The sequence below is a fragment of the Peromyscus leucopus genome, chromosome 20 (genome assembly GCF_004664715.2).
Source record: "Peromyscus leucopus breed LL Stock chromosome 20, UCI_PerLeu_2.1, whole genome shotgun sequence".
In the NCBI taxonomy this organism is placed as follows: domain Eukaryota; kingdom Metazoa; phylum Chordata; class Mammalia; order Rodentia; family Cricetidae; genus Peromyscus; species Peromyscus leucopus.
The window spans coordinates 25,524,017-25,549,774 of record NC_051080.1 but is presented as its reverse complement, the minus strand read 5'-3'; the positions used below and the strand labels follow the sequence as shown (position 1 = coordinate 25,549,774).

General features: G+C 44.2%; 1 protein-coding gene across 1 annotated transcript in view; it reads left to right on the top strand.

Moving 5' to 3' along the window:
• The window catches only part of Zfat (zinc finger and AT-hook domain containing), a 178,609-nt gene that overhangs the window by 97,530 nt on the left and 55,321 nt on the right, over nucleotides 1-25,758 (top strand). The window contains 1 exon segment of the mRNA XM_028876000.2: nucleotides 16,928-17,016. Coding sequence (XP_028731833.1) covers nucleotides 16,928-17,016 — 89 coding nt within the window.

Sequence of the window (25,758 nt, the reverse complement as noted above, 5' to 3'; positions counted from 1 at the left end):
TGTGAGTCTAGGCAGCAAGAACAAGGAGGATCAGCTATATGTGGCATGTGGCATGCCTGAGCTGGCTCTTTCTCCCTGGGCTGCTGTGCCTGTCATCTGTGTCCCCATTTGACACTTGCTGTGGACTCCTGTCCGAGAGGGCCAGCTGCTAAGCAGAACTGAGCTTGGGCTAGCTGTCTCGGCTCCACTGCCTGTCTGCCTGCTTTAGCGCTCTTCAGACTATATGCTCTTACTTCCCTTTTTAATTTATTTAAAAAGCTTTAAATGTCTCACTCTGATACCATGTGTAAGGTAGAGACTGAAAGGGTTCATGTCCCTACCTGATATTTGTATCTTTTTGCTTTCATAGAGCTCTGTGGACCTCAGTGCTTTGCGGGGATCTATAAATATCCCCCTAGGTTATCATTTGCTTTTATACCTTACGATCTCTTTTTATAGAGAGCAGTTAAAGAGCTTTGCTCATTTAAATTTATCAATATTTTCCTTTATGCATTTACCCTCTGTGAATTCTCTATGATAAAAGAAACCTCTCATTTCAGAACAAATTCCTTTGCCTTAAGTTTTATTTATGATTTCATAACATTTATGAAATTTCAGTTTCTTAAAATTTGTTTTGGTATATGCGGTATGTTAGGAATCTTCATTTTCACACAGCTGCCTACTGACTCAGCGTATTTATAGAGAAATCAATCTTTTCCATCTAATTTTGCTGTGCCAGAATTCCCCAAGATGCTGTGTTTCATTCTGAGATTTTGGTTTGTCTTTGATGGGTTTTGTTTTAGGTCATGGCTTTAAAAGATACTGTTTTAATTCATCTAATTTTACCACATACGATTCTATTCTATTTTGGTTTTGTAAGAGATTTCTGGGGTATTTCATTAGATTATTATCTCTTGATCATGATATGTTAGTCATGAAACCATCCTTGCTTCCGTCCCTGGCTCATCCCATGAGCCATTTGACCAGAGTGTAGTGAGTTCTGACCTGGCCAGTACCTGTGGTCCTTACTGGTATTCTGAGTGTCCAGATAAAACTGTCAGTTTTTAACCATATAGGGACTTTATTATATCTAGCAGTCAACACTACTTGAAAGTCTGCAGTGGCCATTTATTTAGTCTACAGCATATTATCTGATGAGGGAGAATTAAGTTCTTTGCTTGAGAAACCACGCCAAGTAGGTAGAGCTAAGAGCCTAGCTTTGAATATTGTTTGCCCATTCCTTGCAGGGTGACTAGAGCAGGTGACTTCTATGTTTCTGTATTATTAAACTGGGGCTCCCTATACTCTGCTGTGCAGTGCTTCTCATGCTTCGGTAAGGCCACTGTGCTTTATGTTTACATGCTTCTTCCTGCAAGCTCTGAATGCTCCTTATGTGAAGGCTTTCCATGCAGGAAGGTCCTTCTATGCTTTCCATAGAAAGTGGGCCCTGCTTACTTGCCCACTGCATGTCTGCTTGTAGATGTCTAGATGACCCTTAGATGTCCCCCACATTCCATTGTTCAATACCATTTCCGGCTCTTCCTCCACATACACTGTTTTCTATGAGCCAGGGGTAGCCAGACAGTGTAACAAGATAGTAAATATTTTTGGTTTTTAGTATCACATACAGTTTGTGCCACATTTTCATCTTTTGTTTTTGTTTTTACAAACCTAATTGAAAACATTAAAAAACAACACAAAACATCAACAATAACAACAAAACCTCTGTTCTTAACACCCAGATATGTAAAAGCAGGAAGCAGTGTGGAGTTGCTATGGGCCTTAGGCTGCTGACCTCTGCTATACCCAGCATTAGTGAGTGGCTGCCCATTTTCAGCTGCTCTGGTGAGAAACCAGGTCATTTTGGATAGTCTTGTTCTCTCACTCAGAAAAGACCCATTAGCAAGTTGTCATGTTCTTCCCCATGTGATCCAGAATTCACCTATTACTCCACAGCTCACAGCGCCTTTTTTTTGTCTACAGCACTGTCTTGTCTTGCCTCCATTCTTTTTTTTTTTAATACATCATATTTGTTTTATTGGACTTTTTCAGGCAAATGTAAAAAGAAAATAGAGCACAGATTTGGTGATTTTCCTAAAATGTGCTCCTGTTTGAACCCAGCTCCTCTGCTTGAGTCTGACCAAGCAGATAGCATCCCAGGCTGCTGTTCACCCAGGTCATTGCCCATACCTTCAGGTGCACTGATGATAACCAACCCCATCTCCAGAAAGTTCTCCAAAGCTGCCACATGTAATCTGCTAGTTTAGTTCCTGACACTCTCTGGGCCTCTGGAAAGGTGTTTGTTTATTGGCCTCATCACCTGGACGTGCTGACATTTTTATCTGTGGGCTTTGGGAGTTCCGCTTTCAGCTGAAGCATTCGGGTTGTGGTGGTCCACTCTTTTGTTTATGGGCCAGTGGCCTGTGGTGACTCAGCTCTGTCTGCTGCATGCTGCTCTATGCAGCTTGTTACTTTGCAGGAAGACACAGCATCGTGGTCCTCCCTCAGAGGTATAAATGTGCTTCTGTCGTGTTTATGCCCCACAGTTCTGTCTTTAATTATGGTGGGGCACAAAAACCATCCATTACAAAGTAAACATTGATTTGAAATAGTTTTGATGACTTTTCTTCAGATTAACCATTAAAATAAACCCATACTTTGTTTGAAAATACCACACTAAAACCCAAGACTGTGTATGATAATCCAAATAAAAGGTTTTTGGTGGTGCTGGGGAATGAAGAAGCGTTCCGCTACTGAGCTGCGTTCCTCCCCCCTCAAGCGGAGTATTTTGAAGACATTTTGCTCATCAAACTGCATGCACATACCAAAAGCTCATGTTACCTAACTGAAGCCATGACATGAGCAGTAGGCCATGTGTATAGCATGTGCAGTGTGGACTCTCTCGATGGTTAAAAGCTGTTGTAAATCATTCTTGGATTTAGACACATTTCAGTTTCACAGGTAAGATATGAAAAATATGTATCTCAGAGCCGATGAGAGACCATAGTTCATTTAATTGTCGGCGTGAGCCCAGGGGAGAAGAATTGTCCTCGCCATCCTCATTTTTCAGGGCATGCAGTGGCCTCTTCGAGGCTCATGCATTTCTGCCCTTTGGCCTGGGGTCTGTTTTCCATCCAGCAGCCGGTAACCCTATTGAAACAGAGGCCACATCTGTACCCAGGGGTCCAGAGTCCTGCCTCCGATACAGGTGTGCACATTCTGAGTCCGTTCTTTGTGGGGCCTGTATGGCCCTTGGGGCTCACCCATCTTTTCTCTCCCTCATCTCTTCTTGCCCTCTCTGACTCCTGTCTCCCAGACACACAGGTAGGTCTTCTTATCGTTAGGCCTATTAAGTACATTCTGCCCTCCCCATACTGGAGTGCTCCCTCCCCGCAGTAGAGATTTTGGTCTTCCCTTTTTGTAGTGCGAATAAGTGCACAACAAAATGTGAAGGGCCTTGCATAGAGGGTATGCTACAGCCCTGCTCAAGAAATGCCAGTTATGTCCTCACCATTTCATCCTAGATAATTGTGTTAAATCAGGTGATTGTGAGCTAGGTATTTTAAAACATGGTCGAGGAACTCACTATTAAATGAATCTTCTTGGGCATCTTTTAATGAAGTAAAAAAGATAGTGAGTCATCACCCTTTCTTCCACCTGCGTGTGAATCTAATTTTTCACATTTATTGGCTTATTTAAAGTGATATATCCCTGTTTATTGCATTTCCCTTTCCCACAGGAGCTTATTACTGTGACAAAGAATGGATAGGCCAGTCTGGGTGAAGGTTTTCCTTCTAAAGGTTTGCCTGCCAGTGTGTACAAAGTCAGAAATTGATCTGTTAGTGGCCTCATCAGTCCACAGGATACAAGAATTTAGGGGGAAACTCTTGGACCACACATACACTTCGGCCTTTTACAACGATACACATGATGTAGAGTCTGGAGGGTCTCCCTTAATTTTGTTCACCCACAGCTGATGCAGGAGGATGGATCCCATGGTGCTTTTCTATTACATAATCAAACAAGAGTCCTTTCATCATGAAACACATGGTTCGTTAAGATGTGGGTTGATTCCTTAGAGTCTTTACTTCCTTTAATTCAACCATGCCTTACCCACTCAGGAAGAACTTTTCTGGTAAGATTTATCGAGGCATTTTTCAGGCTTCAAGCCCCTGTGTAATAATTAGACAAGTCGAGTTGAATTTGGGAATCAGCTGAGTTCAGAAAGTAACTTTTCTTCCCTTTTCACTTCATAATAAGAGCTCTCATAGCTGCTGATTGGTTGGAATGTTCCAGATGATGCCAGGATTTTCTTTTTCTTTTTCTTTTTTTTTTTTTTTGCCTTCCCTTCCCTTTCTTTTTTGTCCTCTAAGAGAAAGCAGAATGGTAGAATCACTCTGGAGTCAAGTCCATCAATGGCTCTGAGCTCTCAGAACTGTCAAATTCAAGAAGCAGGGCACAAGAACATGGCACCCAAGCAAGCGGTCAGTGTCAGTGGGACTGTATCCTGATCTCATCCGTCCTTCCTCTTCTACATTAGAAAGAAGGCTAAGAGGAAAGGTGGGACTGGGGCAGGCAATAGATACCGAAGACCCATGTGTCTTTGTGGGCTGGTGCCTCCATGGTGGGGGGCAAAGGGACTCATGCCGCAGCCCAAGAGTATCATTTCATATGTGCACTCTGTTTGGGTCCATATGAAGCTCTTTCTGTCAGACTTATCTGACCCACAGCTCTGAAGAATAATTGAGGCTACTGCACAGTATGTGCCCATGAGCTTACTTGACAGCCCGATATGCAGATTGAGGTCTCAAATTAAGTGAGGTAGGGTTTTTGTGTAGATTGATGCTTGGCACAGGGTTTGCCACTCCAGTACAGTCCCGGTGCCCTGCTCTTTCCTGTCCCTTTATTTGGTTCTGTACCATTGCCCCCTGCTGATCTGTTCCTCCCTGCATTAAAAACTGTTCCTCCTTGCATAAAAACTGATGCACTAATTACAGAGTCATCAGCAGACTAAGTCTGCAGTTGCTTGAAGTTCAGCTTCTAAAGCCAGAGACGTCTCACACCATATTTTGGTTGCTGTAGCTATTTCTGTTCTGGTTTGCCATTGCACAAATTACTGCAGATGCTCAACCATGAGCTATGGCTCTGCAAGACTCCAGCAGCAAAGTGCCAGTGATGTTCCCTGCAGGATGCTCTCCTTGCTGTAGGTGGCATCCTTTATGTGGCTGGCCTCCTGGAAGCAAGAAGGAAGAACAGGTGAAAGGTCGTGGAGCACTCTATCCTTCTGGCACGACATAACTATTAGTGTTTTGAAGCAGTAGCCGTGATTACCTGCAGGAAGCTCTTACAAGACTGGGCCCACTGACATTCTATGGTAAATGGGGTAAGAACACATGAGTTTTACAAAGTGTATTCAGCCCTGCCCCTCCCTGAGGATGATTAAATGGTTAGCCATTTCAGGGAGAGCTTCTGGGGTGTATCTGTCCATAATTGCCCAGATTCATGTAAGTAACTGCCTGCCCTAGTTAAACTCACTGATTCACTAGGTATTCTCTCTCTCTCTCTCTCTCTCTCTCTCTCTCTCTCTCTCTCTCTCTCTCTCTCCTCTCTCTCTCTCTCTCTCTCTCTCTCTCTCTCTCTCTCTCTCTCTCTCTCCCTTTTGTCTTAGGTTAACCAGAAATGCACTCAGAGAAAAGGTCCCCCACGCTTCCTGCTCTGCAGCCTGGAGCAGATGTGTTTTAGCACATTCTGAGAGTTGTATTTCCTCTGCTGCTCTAACAAATGGCTAACGATTTTGTGGCATAGAGCTGTGGTGGGCTGATGACATCATGCCTCTGGAACCCCACAGTCTGTGATCCTGGTATCAGCACAGATGTACTCCTTCGTCAAACTCTTGGGGGGACAGAAGTCTGTTGCTTCCTTTGTAGTTCACAGACTTTGTACCCTTTGTTTTAGGAGCCCCTCTGTCTTGAGAGCCAGCAGTCCAGTGTCCTTCAGTCTGTTCCTGCTTCCTCACATCTGTTTTCTGCCTCTAATCCTCACGCCTGCTTCTTCAGATGCCCTTAGACTCTACATAATCCAGGACTGACTCCAACTTGAGATGCTTTACCTAGCCACATCTGCAGACTCCTTTTCTCTCAGTATAAAATCATGTGTGGGTTCTGGGTATTGGGAACTGGCTGCCTTTGTGGTGGGTGTGGGGCATTGTTGGCCTGCTGCCTTGGGGTAGTGGGCTTATACCAAGTATGTGGGCCTTGTCCCTGTTCCTCTACATGCCAGCATTCTGAAAATCACAGTACCCCTTAACTGTACCCGGCAAGAGTGAGTTCTTATAGTTGAGTGTACATCACCAAGGGACAACCAAATCCACTGTCTCTTGACCATAGGGCACGGTGCCATAGAGGATATCAGGGTCACTGTAGGAAAATGGCGAACACTACTTTTCTGAAAAAAGTATGAAGTAACTTGTCCAAAAACTGATAAAACTTTACTTATGCAAAAATCACCTTTTTCAGTAAGACTCAATAAACAGTCATGAGACATTTCTACATTATGCCTGTAGGTATGTTTTGCTAATAACAGTTTAGGTTTATGGAAATTCCTTCTCTAAGCACATCAGTATCCCTTCAAGTCTAAGGTGTATGTGAAGTTTGGTCTGGCAATGATGTTTACTTAACAGACATTGCAAACACATTGCTTTCAATCCAAAGGAATCTCCCATTGCTGTGGCTTTGTGTCCAGATTGAGTCCAAATGCCGGAATCCAAATGAGATGGCTGAAGGTTCTTTGGCCATTGTATTATTTGTATATAGAACCCTATTTAAAGTAGCTGAGTAGCTGTAACTAGCCCCAGAGAAACTGATGGAACTGCTGTGGGGGTGGTAAAGAACAAAGACAGCAACAGGTGTTCTTCATGGTGACCTTGAGTAGCTATAAGAGCAGGACTTGGGGCTCCGAGTTCCCCTCCCCTGTGGACCACCCTGTTTCTGTGCTTCAGCTTCTACTTCCATATAACTTCCTGCTACAGCCTGGAGGTGGATGCTCTGCTGGCTCCCCACAACTACCTGTATACTTGCTGTGTTTTCTACAACAGACAGTCCATGGGCAGTGACTCCTTGAGGTCCACGGGACCTTTTTATATAAGCTGGGGCAGGGCAATCGGTGGCCCCAGTTCATCTTCCCCTACTGTAAATCTCTCCCTATTCCATCACCATTGGGTCAACTAATTGTCTCCAGTTAAGGCCTGAGCAAGGGTGGAGCTGAGGATCACTGGACTCTATTTCTCCCACTGTCTGGCAACACTTGAATTTAGACAGTGTCTGGTTCCCAGGCTTGAGTCAGAAGCCTTGAGTAGTCATCCACCCATTATTCAAAGGTTGAGCCAGGAGCTCCTATTAGATGAGGAAATAGAAGAGGTCACCACAGTCAAGGACAAGGAACGGAATTTAGCAGCCTTCTCAAAGTCCCCCTGTCTTAAGGCAACTGCCTCTGACTTCTCCCACTTTCTTTGACATTTACCTGTCTTTGAGTTTTCTATCATTGGATTTATACAGTGTATGTTTTGGAGGGGCTTAGTCCTTTGTGAGATTCATCCAGGTTGTCATGGTTTTGACATTTTAACATTTGGGCCATGAAGTCAATGAAGGAAAATTTCCTAAGTAATAAGACTGTAAATCCTGCAGTTTGTAGTTAGGAAGGCTTTGTTGCCACAATCCTTCAAGGGTCCAGTACTGCAGAACCCGAGGACTTTCTGTGCTGCGCTCCTCCAAACAAGGGTTGTCTTAGCTTTCTGTCATCCTTCTTCTAGGAAAGACATGCTCAGAAGATTTCTGACTGTTTATAAAAATTAAATCTCGCTTCAGAGGACAATAACTGAGACTAAACATAAATTGAGCTCCTGTCTCTTTCTGGGGAATTAGGGATCTAAGACACCTAACCAGATGTCTTAGGGTTTTATTGCTGTAAAAAGACACCATGGCCATGGCAACTCTTATAAAGAAAAACATTTAACTGGGGCCGGCTTACAGTTTCAGAGGTTTAGTCCATTATAGTCATGGTGGCATGCAGGCAGACATGGTGCTGGAGAGGTAGCTGAGAATTCTACATCTGTATCCACAGGGAGCAGGAAGAGACAGTGAACCACACTGGGCCTGGCTTGAGCATCTGAAACCTCAAAGCCCAGTGTCACACTTCCTACAACAAAACCACACCTACTCCAATAAGGCCACACCTCCCAATAGTGTCGCTAGCTATAAGCCTGTAGAGTATTCATTTTCATTCAAACTGTCACTCCCAGACAAAATTGCCAAATCAGGAAGCAGCCAGTCTGGAGTTCAGAGAAATAGGAACTTCTCTGAATCTTCAGCTTCAGGAGCCATTGGCACCATTTTTTGTTTCTCAGTGTCAGACCTGCCTTTGTACCTTGTGTGGTGGGGAGGTCATTATAACCTACCTAGGAGGATGCTGAAGTGCCAGGATTCTTTCCTGTTAGAACACGGACAGCTTAAATCACAGAAACCACCTCCTTAGTGTCGTCCCACAGTTCTGCCCCCTGGAGGGACTTCTAGTCACTATCTGCCTTTGTCATAGGCAAATGGATCATATGGATTTTATTATATAGTTACGATGACACTTTGATATTGTGATCACTCTTGGTAGTGGTACAGCCCATAGGTAACTAGTTTAGCAGTTGTAGTAATGTGGTGACTCGCTGAACCGTCTCCTTAACTTTGGACAGTCTATTAATTCTTTGTTTTCCTTCCTTCTCTTGTTGTAACCTTTGTGTATGGGCCTTTCTTTTCCATGCATTTCTTTCCTTTATTCGACCCCTTCTTAGGACACTCGCAGCCACCAGAGCAGCTGTGTTGTTGTGTGCCTGAGCATTAACCACTGTTTTACTCTTTAAATACTTTTACCAGAGACTTGGGAGTCTAATATCTTAAATCTTTCATTTTTAGCACTATGTGTTATGAAAAGTGATTAACAATAGATATCAAGTCTTCTGTGTTATAATTTGTATTTATCTGACAACTCATAAAATTGAGCAAGTACTATACAGAGCAAATGACCTACACTTCATAAAGCTTACGTAGCACCTGTTAAAGAGATTTGGTTTTGCTTTTGTAAGGATTATCTATTGGTGGGCTAAATCTGACGTCATTCTCTCTTGAGAAGGTCTGCAGTCATGTTCTCTTGTTCGCTCTCTTGCTGGAGTCTTGTTGGTTTGCATTCATGTGTTCCCTCACTGGCTCAGTGGCTGCCTGTACTAGAACTTTTGGCCTTTGGACAGACTTTTTTGAGAAGCCAGACAGACAGTGGTTTATTGTGAAAGTTCTTTGGGTCTACAGAGACAGTGGCTATTTCTCTCCTCAAAGCTGTTTCTTCCTCCTTAGTCATTCATACATCCCTATCAACTACATCACATCACCACTGGGGCCTTCCTGATAAAGCAGCTCCAGGGCCTCACCCCCTCCTAACCACCCCCTTCCATGCTTAGCACTCTATGGCAGTCATAGTTCTTGGTCACATGTTACAGTGATTTATTGGCCTCCCTGCTAGTTCATTTATGTGATGTGCCCCAGAAGGTACCAGCGCCATTGCCTTACTCCCTCTTGTCTCTGGCACACAGTGACTGTTTCATGAAGCTTGATGAGTGACTGAACATAGCTGCCACATTGCTACCTGCATTATCCACCTCGCCCCTCTTGGCTTCCTTCATTTCCTTCTGATTCTCCCCTCTCCCTCTCCCTCTTCCTCTGTTTCTCCCTCTGTCTCTGTCTCTGTCTCTCCCTCTGTCTCTCTGTTGTTTTCTCCCTTAGTCCCTCCTCCTCTGCCCCCTCCTGGTGCAGACTAGTTGGCCACTTTTTTCAGCCAAGGAAGGTTGATTTTTTTCCTTTTCGTCCACTTTTCCTTCTAGTTCTATTCACTGAATTCCTAGGCATCTTTTAGCAGCCCTACGACTGGGTGTGTATGGTCCCACTGGGCACTCAAACCAGGGGTGCAGGAAGTATTATCAGTTTATGAATGACAAACCAGTCACAACCGAAGTAGCTTTCTAGGTCACGAACTGGAGCAAGAAATGCCCTGTCTCGGACCCTGGTGCATTCTGTCTCCAAGCACAGACAATCATTTCATCTAGTGAGGGCCAAAAGAGGTGACATCATGGTGGTCAGTACCTCTCACACATGAATGTGGCCTATATCCCAGAGTGGTTGTCTATTAGAAAGGACCACCTAAGAAAAAGGTGGCAGGAGAAGTGACCAGTTCACGCTCTGTCGTCCTGGGATCATTCTTCCCTGCTAATCAGAGGCCCCAATAGAAAACATGAGACACTAACTCCTGTCCCCTACAAGGATGGCTGAGGCACAGGACTAATAAGCACCTGAAAGTAAGCCCCTGAGAGATGAGACTAGTACACGCAGCGGACCCAGTGGGAGACTCTTCTCCACAGGGGCCACCATGCTACTTGGTGGTGACCCAGCTGCCCACCTGCTGCCCACTTCCCTGGAATTCTCTAAGACAATGCAAAGCTTGGGTTCTGAGTGAGGCTGTCTGCACTGTAGTGTGGTTTGTATGCACATACAGCTGTGTGATGGTCATCGGCCAGCCCTGTGAGGTCATTTTAACCCCAAGAAACACTAGGCTACTGTCCACTTTCCTTGTTATTCTTAGGAATCTCTTGCCGGAAGTGGCCTGATAAGTCTGGAAATTGCTTCTTTATGACTAGTCGTAAATCTGCATTCAATAGTTTTAATTAGGCAACAAAAAATTGTGTTAAGTGCTCTCTCATGCCTGTTGGATTGGGCTGTTTCTATTGCCTGGCTGGGTTGCCTGGGTAGGGATGGTCTTTTTGAACCACTCACTTTTTTTTTTATATGATTCAGAGCCTTGGGTGCTAGGAGGTCATTCCATTTCTTTCTTTCAAAGCTTCTTTTTCTTTCCTTTTAATAGTATTTTTTGTCTTTTAAATGAAAATATAGTTACATCACTTTTCTCCCTCTTTTTCTTCTCTCCAGTCATTCCCATGAAGTGCCCCCATCCTCCTACTTTGTACACACATGCACATCCCTAAATATATAAATACAACCTGCTCAGTTTGTTTAGTATTGCCCATATGTATACTCTTTCAGAGATGGCTGTTTGGTATTGGATAACCAACTAGATGGCTCATCTCTGGGCAAGGCTAATTTTCCCTCTCTCAGCAGTCCTCAGTTGCCTGGAGTTTTTTTTTGTTTATGGCTACGGCCTCATTAGATTTCCCTTTTCAATGTAAGCATGTCTGGTGGTATTGTATTCATTCAGGTCTTGTTTAGGTGCCCATATTGTTGAGGTATCATGGGTAAAACTTCTCTATCATTTCTAGGAGACATATTCTCATAGCAGCTTTCCTGGCCCAGGCACTCTCCCTCAATGTTCCCTGAACCCTAGGTGCAAGAACTGTGTTGTAGACGTGTCAATTGGAGTTGGAAACCCCACAATTACTTATTCTCTACATTTTGATCTGTTGTAGACTTCTTTAATGGTTTCTGTTGCAAACTGAAGTTTCTTTGATCAGTAACTCGAGCTAAACTTTATCTGTGGGTATAATACTCAGTATTTAAAATGTAGTTAAGAATTATGTTGGCTTTAATAAAGTGGCAATATAGTCTTCCTGTAAGATCCATGGCCTCACTAGTGGGTAGTTGACTAGGTTTTCAATATCAGATATGATTTCCTTATGCTGAGTGGGCCATCAGTCCAATTGGAGAGCTGTTGGTTACCTCCAAGCTGTGGGTGCCACTGCTGCACCTTAAATGTTACTCAGCATGATAATTATCCTTGTTGTTCATAGCTACTTAGGAGTAGTAGTTGCTTCTATCTCTTGGAAACTTGCATAGCACTTTCCAATATTATGCAAGCTAGTCCTTAGGGTAAAGGTCTTCAAATCTGATCCATCTAGGGTCCTCCAGTTCTTTTGTCTAGAGTGCATAGTGTCTTCAGCAATAAAGACTTGCCTTCAACCTCTGTGTCATGGCTTGAATGAAAATGACCCTCATTAGGCTCATATATTGAAATAGTTGGTCCCTAGTTGGTGGAGCTGTTTGGGAAGGATTGAGAGGTGTGACTTTGGAGGAGATGTGTCACTGAAGGTATGGTTTGAGGTTTCAAAAGACTCAAACAATTCCTAGTATTCTCTCTTTTTGTCTCATGGTTTGTGGGGCAAGATATAAGGTCTCAGCTATTCCTTTGTTCCACTATTGTGGATTCTAAACCTCTGAAATCATAAGGCAAAATAAATGCTTTCAGTCATGGTGTTTTATCACAGCAATAGAAAAATAATTAAGACACTCTGGGAGGCTAGCAAGAACAACAGCAAAGCCTAAAATTACACACAATACATATAAGCCTATGTGTATATGTGTATATATATACATACTGTCTTAGTTAGGGTTTTTATTGCTGCAACAAAACACCATGACCAAAAAGCAAGTTGGGGAGGAGATGGGTTATTAGGTTTACACTTCAGCATTGCTGTTCATCACTGAAGGAAGTCAGGACAGGAACTCAAACAGAGCAGGATCCCAGAGGCCATGGAGGGGAGCTGCTTACTGGCTTGCTCAGCCCACCTTCTTATAGAACCCAGAGCCAGCAGCGCAGGGATAGCACCACCCACCATGGGCTGAGCCCTCCCCCATTTATCACTAAATGGGGAAATGCCTTAGAGCTGGATCTCACTGAGGCATTTCCTCAACTGAGGCTCCTTCCTCTGATGACTCTAGCTTGTGTGAAATTCACATACACACACACACACACACACACACACACACACACACACACACACAGGGGGGGGGATCTAGAATTTAGAGTCCATACATATAAAGAGATGTATAACCTAGCATTAATATTCTTGAACCATTTGTTTCTTTTTGCTGCTCTCATCAAGGTGTTGCCTGTGTAAAATATAAAAGCTTTCTTATTTGTTTCTTGCCTATTTCCACTTAATAAGGTTCACAAAAAACGTTCAAGTATGCATACACTCAGACACTGGGTTGCTGAGATGAAAGGGACATGGCAGGTGATAGCAGCCCAGCCTGTGAGCAGGCAGTTACAGTGAGCAGGGGGGAGGCAAACTGCAGTGGAATGATGTTTTGTGAGGCATGGGTGGAAGGAGTGATGTGGTGGTGGGAATGGCTGTAGCTGTGGTAGAAGTCTGTTCACATCTGGGTTGATCTGGAAACAAAAGTCTAGACAGGAAGTAGAGTCCAGGTGCAAACCTCCATGTATGACCCCACTTTGTATGGCTAATGTTCTGTAACCTTCTAAAACTGCACCACCAGTAGGGGGTTAAATGTTTAAACATGTATGTCTGTAGGGGCACTTCACATCCAAACCATAACATATAAGTTCATAGATCTGAAGAAACTACCAGGCATTAGACTTGGGTGACATGGGTAATGCTGGGATGTCTAGACATGGAACCTACTGGCTGAGGATGATAATTAGTCCAGCTTAGGACACTGGGGCAGGTAAGTGGTCAGTCCAATAGATGGTTATGGTAGTTTCAATAAGAATGGCTCCCAAAGGCTCATGTATTTGAATGTCTAGTCATCAGGGAGTGGTGCTATTTGAAAGGAATTAAGAGGTGTGGCTTTGTTGTAGGAAGTGTGTCAATGGGGGTCAGCTTTGAGGTATCAAAAGCCCGTGTCAGGCCCAGTGTCACTCTCTCTTGCAGATCCAGATGTAGAACTCTCAGCTACTTCTCTAGCATTATGTATCCCTTCATGCTACCATGCTCTCTGTAATAAGAATAGTGAACTAAACTTCTGAAACTGTAAGAAAAGCCCAATTAAATGCTTTCTTTTATAAGAGTTATGGTGTCTCTTCACAGCAATAGAACAGCACCTAAGACAGAAGTTGGTGCCAGGGACTGGGGTATTGCTATACTAGGCCTGACCATGCTGTTTGTTGGTAGAATGTGGACTTTGGAACTTTGGATTAACAAAGCAGTTGAACACTTTAAGTAGGGCATAATGGGTCATCCTAGTAGGAACATGGAAGACAGTCATGCTGAGAGCAGTGTAAATTATGATGGCTCAGCTCAAGAGGTTTCAGAGGGGAAGAAGATTAGCCAGTGGCCTAGAGACTGTTCTTGTGATATTTTTTTCGTGAAGAATGTGGTGCTTTCTGCCCTTGTTCAAAAGTCTGCCTGAGGCTAAATTGACGAGTTTTTGATGAATGGCATTGATAGAGATTTCAAGTCAGACTTATATTGACTGTGTTGTGTAGTCATTAGTGATAACACTTATGCAGATATATAATGAAAACAAGGAAGCTGAGCAAGGGAAAATACAAAATATTTAGTTTAAGGAGAAAAGGAGTAGCAGGAAATGTAATGTTGGAGCCAAGTCCAGGGCTCAAGGAAGTAGAAAATTGAAAGAGAAGCCTAATGCTGATGGAATAAAGGGGGCAGTGAACTCAGGGCAAGACCCTATCCAGCTAAGCTTCCAACAAGTTAAAAAGAATTACGGAAAAGCTTAAGCAGTGAAGGAAACCATCAAAACAGAAAGCTGATAAAAATGTATTTGAATGAGGGGACCAAGATCCATTCCTAGCAAGCAGCAGAACTTGGCAGCTTTGGCCATGTAGTTCTGTCTTTAGAGTCAAGGACACACAAGAAAAGGGTTGTTGAATCTTACCCCCACCCCCTACCATGGCTAAGGAAAGCTCCTGAGGCCAGCTTTGTGTCAGCAGTGTTCTTGCATGGAAGTCCAGAGAGGCCATTATGTGAAGCTGTGAGAGTGAATCCTGGATTGTGTTGGAGACCCCAAGATGTTGGAGATGTCAGAGGTGTGGGGTACCTGCCAAAGACAGCTGCTAACAGGGAATGGAACCAGCCCAAGAGAGAGAAGTGGGTTGCAGTCAACAAAGCTGGCAATAGTTGGAGATCTGAAGAGTGTTGTGACATTGGATATGGAGATGCAGAGTTTGTAGATTGTCCTGGTGGTTTTTGTTCTTGCTTTGGTATTATAGTATTTCTTTACTGTGCTCCTTTACCTCCTTCTTGGAATAGTAATATATATCATGTGGCATTTTATATTGGAAGTATGTGATCTTCCTTTTTATTTTGATTTTACAGGGGATTATAGTTAGATTTCCATGAACAAAGAAGGGACTTTGGACTTTGAAGGTGTATTGAGACTGTGAAAGACTATGGGGACTTTTGAAGTTGTTGTGAATGCATTTTTGTATTATGGTATGGCTACAAGCCTATGGTGTCCAGGGAATGGAATGTGGTGATTTGAATAAGTATTTATATATTTGAATGCATAGTCCTCAGGGAAGGGTACTATTTGAAGAGAATTAGGTGTGGCCTAGTTGGAGTGTGTCACTAGGACTGGGCTTTAAGGTTTCAAAAGCCCATGCCAGGTCTGTTGCTCTCTCTTCCTGCTGCCTATGGATCTAGATACAGAACTCTCAGCTACTTCTCCAGCACCATGTCTGACTGCATACCACCGTGCTCCCCACCATGATGATAATGGACTAAAGCTCTGAAACTGTAAGCCACATCCAATTAAATGTTTTCCGTTATAGGAGTTGCCTTGTCATGGTGTCTCTTTACAGCAATAGAACAGTGACTAAGATAATAGGTGACTTCTTAAACGCTGGGTTGAGGGAAGAGGACTGAGTCAGAGGTATATATTTGGGCATCACATGTGTGCCAGAACTGTGGAGAACAGTCATGTGCAATGATGCATCAGAATGTGGGCTATGGGGCATCAGTTTATAGAGAATGATGGACATGGGTACTGTCACCAAGATACTCAGTGACTAGTCAGAGACACACACGAAGGTGGTGGTGATGTCGTACCAAAGAATAAGGTTTTCAGGTCATAGAATGTCAACAGAATCTCAGATAGTAAAACCAGGAGCAGCATCTGTCATTGGCCCGACCTAGTGGTTACCTTTGTAAGAACAGGAGTCAAGGCCACGTGTGCCTTTCCCTGGTTTGCTTTGACTTCAGGATTGCAGAGCAGGGGAATATAGGGATGCAGCTGCAGAGAGTCTTACCTGTCTGGTCTGAAGTAGCAGTGTGGCGCTTTCCAGAGGAGCAAGGATTGCTTGGGATCCACGCGGCAGGGGCAGTAGCTATGTTCCCATAATGCTGGCACTATTAGGACCATTTACCACTGCAGATAGGAGGTCATACTTCTGTTTGGTTACATATTTGTGTGATGGCAAATGGAGATTTTGTTTACTCTCATCCGGAGACGTGTAATGTGTTCCTCATATCCATTTCCTTGTTTTGACACGTACACCATTCACCCGATTGTTGAATATTTATACATTGCTAAGACAATGATTTTCTCTGAGATTGTCTGTGGCACTGCTGAAGGCATGCTGTTGGCTTTCCCACAGCATGGGGGGTTTGCACAGTGATCTTTCTCCGTGTAGAGCATCTTTCTGTAGACTGATCTGATGCTCAGGACCTCATCTTCATTGAGATGCTCTGGATCCTCAATGTTCTGGCTTCCCTCTTTCCAGGTTAGCTCTGAACTTCCTGTAGACTGCATACTTCTGGTTCCAGAAGGAAGATGCTGCTGTTTCATGTTTCTGACCATGCTGTGGCCCATTTTGCTGATCAGTGTCTCTCTGTCTCTGTCTCTATCTCTGTCTCTCTTGAACACCTCTGTTTGTTTTCTCAGTGCCCTTCTCTCTCTAGGTGGCTGGCCATACCTTTTCTCTTCCTGTAGAAGTGTGCTCCAATGTTAGTTACCGCTCAGAGCTTCCCTGGGTGAAGCTGGCCCCTCTCTTCCTTCAGTGGTGGGCTCCTTCCTGCTCCTACTTGCTGACAACTGATCATCCTGGCTCTTGATCTCCTGAGAATCTGCTCTTCCTCTGTGTACTGGCCCCGTGATGTGCGGGAGCTGCCAGCCTGGCCTCGCTCACCTTGTCCTCCGCTTCTTTCCAGGGAAACAGTTCAAGTGCACAGTGTGCGACTACACAGCAGCCCAGAAGCCACAGCTGCTGCGGCACATGGAGCAGCATGCCTCCTTCAAGGTAAGGGGCCCGGGAGGTGGCCGTGGGAATTCCAGCTGCACACACGCCACTTTCGGCATTGCCTTTCCTTTCCAGACCTTTAGCTGGCATGGGTGGAGTCGATTTTGTGCTCCTTCTTTCCAGAAGCATAGTCTTTCTTTATGCTTTAGAGACCAGTTCAAGGAACAGTGTCAAAGGATGCAGACAGAAGACAAGGCATGCATTTCCCACTCAGAACTGGGGTGAACTGGGAGGAAAAGTCCAGGTTTAGGGGCGTGTATCCATGCCTTCAGATCTTGGGTTACTGCAGGTGCATTGCCTGGTCAAACGGGTGTGATGAAGCCTACCCAGCAGGCTTTTTATGTGAGTGGGAGAGTGCTCTGGTGTACCCTCTGTAGTGCCTAGCATGTGGTAGGGCTTGGAGGATGGTGTCTCTCTATCTTTTCCTAATACTTGTACATAATGTTTCTTTAATGTGTGTGGTGGTATGTACTTAGCCAGTCTCTCGTGTAATTATGGAAAGGAAGAAAGGTGACCCATTATGCTTTTCAGTCAAAACTCTGTGTATCACTTCAAGCAGCTTGACTCTTGACAATGCTATTTCTGTTGGTATGTACACACAGGGTAATGGAATCTTTAAGATTTCTGACTATGTTGCTCTAAAATGTTCTTTGAAAATGCCTGCTGTAAAATTTCATAGAATTATCTAATATGGAAACACTGTTGGTCACCACACTTACAGCTCCCACTGACTGAACGTCTCAAGTACTGGCTTTGTGTAACAAGGTGCACGCCTATCATCTTGGACCTCCCACAGTACATATGATGCTCCTGTTTATTGCATGAAGAACCTGGTCCTCACAGTGTAGCTGATCAGCTCTAGTCTTTTCGGACATACAGTGTGATGGCAGCTGCTGTAATCACATTGACTGTGTCTATCATTTGTGAGTTGAGAAGAACCTTCCCAAGCAGCAACCTCATCCTGTGCTCAGAACAGCTTGTGAGGGTTCCTAGGATTTCTCTTCATGTGATTGAAGGTGGACATATGCTGAGCATCCAGAAACCGAAGGAGCCGGCACTTAAACCACATCCTCCCGGTTTGTTCCATGCCGTTCATGCTATGTCTTTCTCAGTGACTTTGGGGAGAAGGGAGAGTTGGAAAAGCTACTGTTGTGCAAACTGTTTTCAGGGAGCTGATCCTGGGTCTGCAGTGAACATGAGTTGCTAAGGTGGAACCCATGTATCACCTGGAGCATCACATGACTGCATCTGTTAGGTCTTCCATTTTATGCCTGTGTTTTATATAATTGAAACGGGGGACTTCATTTCTCATCTCACAGTGCACAAAGGTGTTTCATCAGCATTCGACGCTTGTAGTCATGCATTCACCACGCTAGAGCACACAGTGCATCAAAGCAGCCAGCATCTATCTTTGTAGGTGAGAAATTAGGCCCCGTGCGGGTAGTTCTTCTAGCTGCTGCAGTCTCAGGGGGCTTTGCATTCACCCTTGGTTTTCAGCTTGTCTTAACCAGGAACAGCTGAAGCAGTCTTTAGCCCTGAACTAAATCCTCGTTTTTCTAAGACTGGACCGTGGTGTAGATGCGTGGGGGATGAATGTGGGATTCCTCCTGCTAAACATCCACACCACCGGTGGTTACCACCTATTTCCTCTGTGCTGCCCTTGGCACCCAGTGCAGGGTCTGGTGTTGTTGCCCTGAGCTGGCCCCTGAGCCATGGCTGGTCCCCCTCAGGCTCCCAGTAGATTCTGGATCCTCTTTATCAAGTAGTGCCACAGCCGAGAATGAAGCTCACACAGGTTGAGGAACACCACAGCCAGCCTCCCTATCTGACCCGCAACTTTGCTGTGCCAGTCTGTCTAAGTGAGATTTCTCAGTTAGCTCATAAAGCAGTATGGAATTGTTCCCCACCAGCCACTCTCATCCAGACAGTAGCAATTCCTCTCCTGTCTTCTCCCCTCTCACCCCGGGTTGGTTTCCTCTTGCTAAAATGGATTGCCACCATGTTGTGTCAAAACAACATACATATTTTATAACTCAGAAGTCTAGCATGGCCTCCACTAAGATCAAAAGACAATGTTGGCAGGGCCAGTGTTGAAGGCCACGTCCTTGTCTTTCTCCACTGCTGGAGTCCCTTGTAGTCCCTGGCCTATAGCCCTTCCTCTATTTCAAGGCCACCAACAGGGCGTGTCCCTTTATATCTTCTCTGACTTTCCTTTTGGGGCTCGGGAGGGGGTGATGTTGGAGAGATGGCTGTTGAACAACCATGAACACCTGAGTTTACTCCCCAGCAGTCACATGAAAAGCTGGATACAGTGATGCATGTCTGGAAACGCAGCACTGTGGGGATGGAGACAGGCATATCACTGGATGTGGATGCCTGCTAGCCTAGCTGGGTCAGAGAGCGAGTTCTGGGTTCAGTGAGAAATCCTTTCTCAGAGCTTAAGGTGGAGATTGAAGATTACCTGCCTGGCAGTAGCCTCTGCTCTTCACGTGCCCTCATGGCCACATGTGCAGGGGTATACAAGCATGTATACACACACCACATGTACACACACACACACACACACACACACACAGAGAGAGAGAGAGAGAGAGAGAGAGAGAGAGAGAGAGAGAGCGAGAGAGAGAGAGAGCGCCTTCTGTGCGCTGGGGATGTGGCTCAGGTGATACAATGCTTGCCTAGCATACTCTCTTATTTCAGTCCCCCCCATGTAAATTTGAAATGGTGGCACATGTCTGTGATCCCAACACTCAGGAGTTGGACACAAGAGGTTCAGAGTTCAAGGTCAACTTTGGCTGTGTAGCAAGTTCAAGACCATCTTGGAATATATGACCCCTGTTTCAAATAATAAAATATTTAAAGGCCCCAGTGATGATAATCATATAACCCAGGTAAAGTCCTTAGCCTATGGTCAAGTGATTGATTAGTGATCTTTGTCTTCATTCCTATTCTTTAGTCTTTGGTTGTTACTACTGTGTTTTCTTCAGTGACAGGGATGGACCCAGGCCTCATGCATGCTAGGAAAGCTAATCCCTAGTCCAGTCCTGCAGTCTTAATTCCTTTTCAACAGTTTCATGGATTAGGACATGGGTGTCTTGGGAGGGACATTGTTCTGCCAATCATATCCCCCCACATTTTTTCCTTTCACCTCTGCCTGTGGAGGTGCTTTTCTATGGAGGCCAGAAAATGCACAGTATGCAGGGAAATGTCACCTACCAATGCTGCTAAACATTCAGGTTTCTCATCTTCACTAGTGTTCTGTTTGGCCTGGGATCCTCAGGCAGATACCACTGAACTTGTGCAGCCGGTTTGCAAAATGAAAACAATTTGCTTTTCCTTAGGTAGATTTAATAATTTACTGTGTATGACTTGTGGCAGGAAACACTGAAATAAGACAGATTCCTGGATTGTATTTTAAAATGGCATATTTTCGATTTATGTATTTATTTAGTGTTCACTAAATAAGATTTGAGAATGCTTGTAAATTTCTTTCTTCATAGAATTGAGAATGCTTTCGATGCATTTTTTTTTTTTTTTAAAGATGAGCTTGCAGTCCAACAGTAAATGAGATTTTTTTAAATGGAAATCACTGCATCAGCTTTAGCACTGACAAAGCTTTGTTGGGTTCCCATGACATAGCTGAGTGGCTTGGTGGTTTGCTGAAAATGCTCCACGTGTGAGTCAGAGCTGAAGGCCGGGCAGAGGAGCCTCCTAGCTGAAGGCAGGGCAGAGGAGCCTCCTAGCTGAAGGCCGGGTAGAGGAGCCTCCTAGCTGAAGGCCGGGTAGAGGAGCCTCCTAGCTGAAGGCAGGGCCAAAGACCCTCTATGCAGTTAGAAAAGCATTGCCTCCCCCCCCCCCCCAGTATTTTCAGTCATTTCACACTTTATGAAAATAGACTTGCAAACTCCTTGTGACTGCAACAGAAGTATTGAGTTCCATGCTTTATTTGATCTTGCCCCTCACAATCGAGTCCTTTGCTTGCTCCCAGTTTGGGCCATAAATAACTGCACAGCGGACATCTTCATGCAGGAAGAAGCATTTTCATGTCTCCTAAAATCTAATGGGTGATGAAGTTCAGAGCCCAGCTCATCACACTGAGAAATCACAGACAGTATATGCAATCAAAATGCATTCCCAGGGGCACAGTCTGCCTCAGTCTTGCAGGGTTCAGGGATTGACCTAAATGGGCCAAGAGGGAATGAAGAAACAACAGGCACCCATACAGAAAAGCTGAATTGATATGGGAAAACACCAGCAGTTCAGAAACATAGTGTTATTATTTTCTAAATCTGAATCGAGGAGATGGGTGTATTTATATACAGCTAAACTGAACAAGGAGGCAGGTTTAGCTAATCTTTGCAGGGGGGTGGTCTCCATAGGGGAGCAGTCTCAGGCTGTAAACACTTAGGAAGAGGAAGTTACAATTATATTGTCTTCACATACTGTCAACATCCACACATGGACCAGGGGAAGGCTTTACCATTTCCCTGAGCCTGAACTGGGGAAGGCTTTGCTATTCCTATGGATCTGAGGCACTGGGGTCCTTGACATGGTTGTGTTCATGTCAACAGTACCCCTTCACTCAGGACTTAACCACTTCTTGCATATTTGCTAAGGGCTTCCTCTACTTCCCACAACAGTCAACACTGTTGACCTTAGAGGAGTGCTAGAGAAGACATTAGGAAGTGATGGGCAGCCACGGAGCTGGAGGGTTTAAATAATGGGCTAGTCTTTGTGTCTGGCTGCACAATGCCTGGCTTAAATATAATCTGTAATAGTTGGTTAGTTCCACGACATCTGTGCGAGTGTTAGACCAGTGAGTATGTGTTTCCAGGCAGGCTTTTATTGTAGCTCGAATACACTCTCTTTTTTTTTAAACGGAGTCTTGTCTTTTTATCTAAAGAAGATGCTTCGTTTTGGTGGTATCATATCTATCATTACATACCAAGTTTGAGAATTAGATGCTGGATTCCCTTGAATCCTGCAACCTGTAATGTTGGGTCTAATTTCTAGTTCCGAAAATGTGGCTGTGCTGTATTTTTTCTTATGAGAGATGTGGGGGATGTGGAGGGTGCTGCCGCTGTGCAGGAGATGAGGAGGGGAAGAGAGATTGAGGGGAAACTGGAAACCAAAAGAGATGACTAGATGGGTGTCATAGGAAAGTCTAGTTAGGCTTGAATTACAGCCCCATATACAAATGGTGGCTCAGATCTACTGTTGTAGCTGAGTTGAGGCTTTCTCTGCCTTTCCTTGAATTATTTCCTAGTTTGATAGATTAGTGTACTCATTCAAGGAAACAGAGATTTCTCTTAGCATGCTTTCAGGTATCAAAGCCTTAGAGTGGAATTTTAAGATTACTTTAAAATTCAAGGAAAATGCTAAGCAGCTAGAATTATTTTCATACAATTTTTTAAAATTTATCTCATTGTTATGAAGACTTTTCTCATAGGCAAGTATGTAAAAAGAATTAGCCGCAAACAAAGGAATAACTTGGGTACATGATAAATGTTCAATTTCATCGATTTAAAAAAAAATCAGCAAAACCATGCTGAGGTCATTTTTCACTCACATCAAAGTTCAAGTACACATCCCACTGCAGGCCACAAGGGAATAACCCTGTTCATATGCTGTTGACGGGAGTGAAAATGGTGTGTGCCCCAAGGAGATGAATACAGCAAAATCTGTTACCACTGCAAGTATGTGACAGATGATGTAAAATAGTCACTTGTCAGAATTCTTCTAGTGCATAGATCCTTCCAGATATATGAAATGTAACTGTAGGATTATCTAATAGAAATAGGTAATATATCCATGTATATGGTAAGGGTTAAGTAAAAAATCAGCAAACAACAGCAGAATAATCGGTAGCTTCAAAAGAGTTAAAAATATCTCTGCTCATTTCTGTAGAAAGATGTTTAATCTGTATAAGAAACTGCAAAAGGAAGATTAAAATGATAAAACTGTATTTCTTATGTTTACTTTCAAGCTTCTGTAAAAATATGCACAAAATATACAGGCACATTATCTACTGGGGAGGGCGAGAATACAAACTGAGTACATGGAAAGACAGGGTTATAATGACATGTGTGGTGAGTGTACACATAGGCATGTTTGCATGTGAGGGGCACATATGTGCAGGTTTCATATATGTGTGCATGTGCAGGCATACAGTACATCAGTAGAGACCAAAAGTCGACATTGAGTGTCTTCTTCAAATACTCTCTCCCTTATATATTGAAGCAGGATCTTTTGCTGAACCCGGAGCTTACTGTTTTGGCTGGCTAGCTTGCTCTAAGAATCCTTGTCTCTGCCTCCTGTGCACTTAGATTGCAGATCATTGGACATGCCCACCTGGCTTTTGCATGGGTTCTGAGGATATGAGCTCTGGACCTCACACCTGCCTGGGGAGCTCTTTGTCCATGGAGCCATTTCCCCAGCCTATGCTTGATTTTTGAGCCATGTGAGTTAAAAGGGTCACCTCTTTGATATATGTAAGCAAAAACCACAAGACTATAAGAAGAAAAAAGATGGCTTCGAAACTAATGTCAAAGCAGAGTAAGTCTATGTCTCCAGTCTTTGGTGCTGTCCTGCATGCATGGTGGTGAACCGCCTTTGGTATTTGAAAACCCCAGAACAATAAGGTAGCCTAGAAATTGCAGGCTTTAGAACCAGGTAGAGGTTGAGTTAGTTCCCAGCAATGCCATTTGTAGGTTGTGTCGTTTAACTTCTTTATGTTAATCTTATTACCTGTAAAATGCTGATGGTGATATGTCTCCTGGTGTTGGAGATATTAAAAGTAGTATAATTTTATGAGCAGTGCGTCAGGTACATGGCACTTGGTGGGCGATCAAAGGATGCTGGCTCTATTTTTCCTCCTGTATCTCTTGAAAATGAGTCCAGTTTCACAATAGAACCAAAGGAAGGGGTGTAAAACAGCTGATGATGCCCATATTCTTTTTGTTTGGCTTTAATTCTTTTTATAAAGCACTTACTTTAATATTCTCATATTTTTTTTTATTTATTTCTAGACACTGATGCTCTTTTCTTTGTTGTGTGAATTGTCATCAGCATTGAGCAGATGAGGGCCACTCCATTGGTGCCACTACTTGCCGTCTAGTGGACACTTGTGGGGTTCCTTTGTTTATGTGAGCCACTGATTCCCTCTTTGAAAACTTTTAGCAATGATGTGATTATTTCAGAGACTGCTGTGAGGAAATAGGATGGAATGACTCTGCATAGTGGTCCACTCTGACCATAGCTGTGCCTATGGCTGGGGAGAGCACCAGCTTTCTCTCCCCACAAGAGGCACCAGGAGCTCTCTCTAAGGCCCATTCCCACTTTCCACACCAATTTGGCTTCTCTGTCAGTCAGCACTGTAATCATTATTGGATCTTGGCAATGTGGAGAGAGTGAATTTCTAGCCCTAGGGGTGCTCTCAGTGAACCAGAGCCCAGCCATTAACCTTGACCTCGACGCTTTCCCACATGGTTGCGATGTAGAAGCTTGCAGGGCTCCGAAGCCACTGCAGTGGGTTTGGAGCTTTAGGAGGAAAAGCCATTCCATTTGGAGCACTTTCCTGTAGACCTCCTACACTACATTTGTTTCTGTGTGCGTCCACCTGCGTGGCATGTGTGCTAGCCATGGGAGTCTGTGTGTAACCAGTCGGACAATCACTATGTCTTAACTAGAGTGCCCAGTCCTTTATAGTTAGTGCAACTGCCAACATGCTGGAATGCTAAGATCAGCATCTTCACATGTTCTGGGAGCACAGTCAGGACTTTGCTTCCAGTAAGGCAAAACTCTTGAGCACCAACACTCCTGGACATCACTGAGCTGCTGGATCTCTGAGCATGAGGCTGTCAGCTTGACAGGTCTCCACAGAGTGGCTGCCCTCCGCATGTTCATGTTGGCCCTCCCCCACTCATGCTAGACACACAGTAATTTCCCCTGAAAGGAGGGCGATTGAGACAATGCCAGCTGCAGGCAGAAGTGACAGATGCAAGGTCACCCACAGAGTGCTCTAGTGGCTTTTTTTGGAAAAGATTTTGTCTACACAGCATTACCCACAGGTAGGGCAGGGAGGACCTAGAGTCATATCCCCTCACATGCACCCATGGAAGAAGCACTAGTGTGCAGTTGGAGGAAAGCCCTGTGTCTTACAGCAAGGCCTGCCCTCATGTGCTTTAAACTGTCTTAGAATCCAGGCCTGTCACTGCTGGGTGATCTTGGGCAAGTCCCTTAACCTTTCTAAGTTACCTGTTGCTTAGGAATAGAAGCAGTACCTTGGCTACCTTGGTACCCATTGACACTAGTAAGAAAATAAGTGTCAAGGACTTACCACGTGGTTCTCAGATGTTGGTTTCCATCCTTTCTCTGCCATCATCCTTGTCACAGTGAATTTACCTTGACTGTGCACACTCTCTCCTATCATGGTTCTCAGTATCTGAGGCGGGCTCTGTCTGTTCTTAGAGTTATAGTCACATGTTCCACAGATGTGAGTTTCCCTAATGGTGTCCTCTAACATAAATGTATAAATATACCACTTGGCAGAGAGAATCTTTTACCAGGTGGGTCTTCCATATGGCATTCTTGTGAACATCTAGTCATGCCCTTCTCATCAGCCCCACCCCTTCCTGCTAGACCCACTGGGCATGCTTTCCAAATCTGCTTCCTGGCAAGGATCATCATGCCCTGTATTTGGCTACCATTCTCTGCCCATGAGTGCCTTTCATCACACTGATA